The sequence below is a fragment of the Arachis duranensis genome, chromosome 6 (assembly GCF_000817695.3).
Source record: "Arachis duranensis cultivar V14167 chromosome 6, aradu.V14167.gnm2.J7QH, whole genome shotgun sequence".
Lineage (NCBI taxonomy): Eukaryota > Viridiplantae > Streptophyta > Magnoliopsida > Fabales > Fabaceae > Arachis > Arachis duranensis.
Window position 1 is genome coordinate 88,204,510 of NC_029777.3, and position 4,183 is coordinate 88,208,692.

A 4,183-nucleotide genomic window follows, 5' to 3' on the forward strand; every position below is an offset into this window, starting at 1 on the left:
CGTGACTGATGCTGTTGACGACGCTGGGAGTGATGTCGGCGGCGGGAAAGAGAAGCCTATAGTTGTGGTCGACCTTGGGTTGTGTGGCGGATCAGAACAACAGGTAACAGGAGGAGATCAAAGTGGCAAATATTAAGAGTTTTGCAAGGGTAGAGGCACGATCTTGGCTGGTAACACAGAGAGGAGGCACGGGCAGCTGGGAGCCAGGGCGAAAAATGACACCCTGAGAGAACGAATGCCTGGTAGGGATCATTGTTGTTTGCAAACAGGTAGGATGGTCTGCAGTAAGAATGAGGATGGCATTGGAGGGGATGAATCGGGGCATGAGGAAAGGGGGAATGATGCGGAAGCCAGTGACAATCAGCGCACCGATGTGGAGGAGCAATTGTTAGAAAATAGAAAGACATGGGAGCTGGCACACGAGTCAGAAGTAATATTATACAACGAAGAAGATGATATTATGGCAATTCTTCAAGCACTGAACGAAGAAATAACTCGTAAAAGAAAGGTGGTAAAGCAGAGAGCAAAAATGAGACGGTGCAGACCCAAACGTACAAAACAGGTGTGTAAAATAACTTTAAAATGATATTCAGTTCATGAAATGTTATTGGGTTAAAGGGAGATGGGAAGTTGAGAATGGTTAAGGACCTAAAGAATAAGCATAGGCTACAAATATTAGGTTTGATTGAAACTAAAAGGCAGATAGTGACGAGATTTGACGTTGCAAGAATATGGGACAATGTAGTCCAGGATGGGAATATGTAGGCTCTGATGGTGCGTTTAGTGGACTATTGTTAATTTTGGATGAGGTGGTGTTTAAACTAAATAATTGCTATAAGGGAGAGAGATGGTTATGTGTTGAAAGAGTGATATTAAAAAATAGTTTCAACTGTGTGTTTGTTTTGGTCTATGGTGCACATGATAGAGATGAGAAGATTCATGTCTGGGAGGAGTTGAGCTATATTGCGGGGTTATGTCAGGTTCCCTGCTGTTTTATAGGAGACTTTAATGAAATAGTACATGTAGAGGAACGGAGAGGAACTACTGGGTTAGCATGATTTGCGGAAGATTTTAAGTTTTGGATACAGGACATAAACTTAGTGGATTTTCCGCGTACTGACCGGAAGTTTACATGGTTTCGTGGGCATTCTTGCAGTCGCATAGATAGAGTTCTGGTTAGTTTGGAGTGGTTAGAAGAGTTTTCAGAGGCACATCTGCGAGGTGGACTAAGGGGGTTGTCAGATCATTGCCCTTTAATAATGGAGGGTAGAAAGCTGAGAGGAGGTCCGAGGTTGTTCCGGAGCCTTGATTCGTGGTTTACGCATGAGGGTTTTCTCAGGATGGTTAAAAAGGAATGGAGAGATTTGGGGGAACCACAATTCACAGATAAATTGAAGGCTCTGACAAGACCGTTGGGAAGATGGCACAAGGCCAATTTTAATGAAATGGATAAGAAGATTATCAAGTTTGAGGAAGAGATCAAGAGGATTGATGATATGGTTAGCAATGGAGTATATGATGGAACACTAGAGGCTAGAAGAAAGGCATTGGTTAAGTGCTGTGAGCGATGGTATATGAGAAAAGAAGTACTTTCGAAGCAGATGTCGCGGTCTCGGAACATGAATGATATGGACAGAAATACAAGATACTTCCACAATATAACTTCAGCAAGAAGGCGGAACAATAGGATTGATACTCTGGTCATCAACGGCAGGCTGGTTAGGAATCAGGCTAGAATAAAGATTTCTATCATAGAGTTTTACAAGGATTTATATCATCAGGAAGACTCTCCGATTATGGGTTTCAGAGATGGTCTGGTGGTTCAAATAGGTGAGGAGGATGCTATGGCTCTAGAAGTGTTGCCGTCGGCTGAGGAGATTAGAGAGGCTGTGTGGGATTGTGAGTCATCCAAGGCGCCAGGGTGTGATAGATACAACATGAACTTCATCAAGAGATGTTGGGATGAGATTGGATCTAAGTTCACGGCTACAGTGATGGGGTTTTTCCAGACGACCAGGTTACCAGCGGATGTCAATATCACTTGAGTGGCGCTGGCACCGAAATTCACAGGTGCGAATGAGATTAAAGACTTGTGACTTATTAGTATAGTGGGGTGCGTGTATAAGGTTATTTCAAAGGTGCTAGTTAGGAGGATGAGATCAGTGATGCCAGCATTAGTAGGAGAGACCCAGAGTGCGTTTGTACAGGGAAGGAAAATCCATGACGGGGCGTTTATTGCGTGAGAAACAGTTAACTGGCTTAAACTGAGGAAAAAAGAAGATGCACTTTTCAAGCATGACTTCAAAAAGCATATGACAGGGTCAAGTAGAGCTTTGTGAATATCGTGCTGCAGAAGATGGGATTCGAACATAGATGGAGAGCGTGGGTTATGGAGTGTGTAGCTACTGTGTCTATGTTGGTGTTGATAAATGGCTCGCCGTCTAAGCCTTTCAAGATGGAAAGAGGTTTGAGACAAGGTGACCTAGTATCTCCGTTCTTGTTTGTACTGGTGGTGGATATGCTGCATCGAATGATTGGAGAGGCAGTGAGGAATGGATGTATATCACCTTTGCTGGTCGGTAGGGATAATGTAGCATTGTCACACCTTCAGTTTGCTGATGACACTATCCTCTTTTGTCCACCAGAAGAGGAGACTATTAAGAATTACAAGAGGCTCCTACAATGCTTCGAGTTGATGTCAGGCCTGAGTATAAATTTTGATAAGTCTAGCTTGATTCCAATTAATTGTGAGGAGCAGTGGGTAGAGCGTATGTGTAACTTGTTGGATTATAAGGGGATGCCCTTCCAGTTAAATATCTTGGAATCTCTCTAGGAGCTAATCCGAGGTTGGTGAAGACATGGAAGCTTATAATAGACAAGGTGGAGGAGAAACTCAGCTTGCGGAAAGCTAAGGTGCTAAACAAAGCTGGGAAGTTGGTGCTTATCATATCAGTGCTGAACAGTTTGCAAGTATACTATTTGAACTTGTTCAAGATGCCGAAAGCTATTGTTGAGAAATTGATCTTGCTGCAGAGGAGATTCTTGTGGAGTACAGAAGAGGGTAGGACTGGTATGGCATTAGTAAGGTGGGAAGTGGTGCAGGCGCCGAAGAAACTAGGTAGGCTGGGAGTCGGGGATGCTATAGTTCGTAACACAGCGCTGTTGTTTAAGTGGTGGTGTCGATTTGCAAAGGAATAGTGCCCACTATGAAAAAAGGTGGTATGTTCTTGTAAAATCTGAATCCCAATGAGTTACTGTCAACTCAAGAGCTGCCTACTAGAGAAGGACCATGGAAGGATATTTTCCAGTTACAAATCATGAATCAACATTTAAAGGATAAGATGGTTGCAGGCATGTCCATGGAGGTTGGTGATGGGTGTCGGACTCGATTTTTGGAGGATGTATGGTTGCTCGGTGGATCTCTGAAGGATCGCTTCCCGAGACTTTTTTCTATTTCAAACCAATGTGGATCTGTTATAGGGGAGTGCGGTTTTTGGGATGGGTTTGAGTGGATTTGGAACTTCCAATGGAGGCGCGAGTTCTTCCAATAGGAGTTGGAACTTCTGAGTGATTTGCATGAGGCTTTGAGACCTGTGAGATTAGTACATAACAGAGAGGACAGAGTGGTGTGAAAATATGATAGGCGAGGTGTTTTTACAACTAACTCATTTGTGCAGGTAAGGCAGGAGAAACTGATCCCAGAGGAGGTAACTAGCTACAGCTTCTCCAGGACTGTTTCGAAAGGGCTGGTTCCACCTAGAGTGGAGTTGCTTGTCTGGTTTGTTCTGATAGGAAGAGTGAATACAAAGGACAGGCTGAGCCGGTTTGGAATCATCAGTCAGGAAGATATTATTTGTGTTTTTTTATAATAATGATGTGGAACATGTGCATCACTTGTTTCTAGGATGTGTATTTGTTTGGCAGGTGTGGAATGCTTGGATTTCAGCCTTTGGCCGACGATGGGCTTACCCGGGATCGATGAAAGAGCATTTTCTTAGTTGGACAGAAGAACCGAGGAGGGTGGAGGAGCGTAATCACCGGTTGAGGTGCTTCTGTGTGATAGTATGGAACTTATGGTTGGAAAGGAATAGGAGGATCTTCCAGGACACAAGTAGAGGAGTTGAAGAAATTATCAACATGTCTTCGAATAGTGTTAATGAGTGGAACGGTGGGGGATCCCTTG

The 4,183-nt window shown here is 43.7% G+C and overlaps 1 protein-coding gene across 1 annotated transcript; it reads left to right on the forward strand.

Moving 5' to 3' along the window:
- Positions 1-2,356: 2,356 nt before the first annotated feature.
- Positions 2,357-3,198, forward strand: LOC107494490 (uncharacterized). The gene is made up of 2 exons (XM_016115525.1): positions 2,357-2,708; positions 2,810-3,198. Exons 1-2 carry the CDS (start codon positions 2,357-2,359, stop codon positions 3,196-3,198), a joined length of 741 nt encoding a protein of 246 aa, XP_015971011.1.
- The last annotated feature ends 985 nt before the right edge of the window (positions 3,199-4,183 follow it).

Bases quoted from the DNA above. Each gene is read 5' to 3' on its own strand.
- LOC107494490 (XM_016115525.1), top strand. From the start codon at position 2,357: ATGGGATTCGAACATAGATGGAGAGCGTGGGTTATGGAGTGTGTAGCT. The intron at 2,709-2,809 runs GTATAAATTTTG...ATGCCCTTCCAG, and splicing joins CGAGTTGATGTCAGGCCTGA to TTAAATATCTTGGAATCTCT.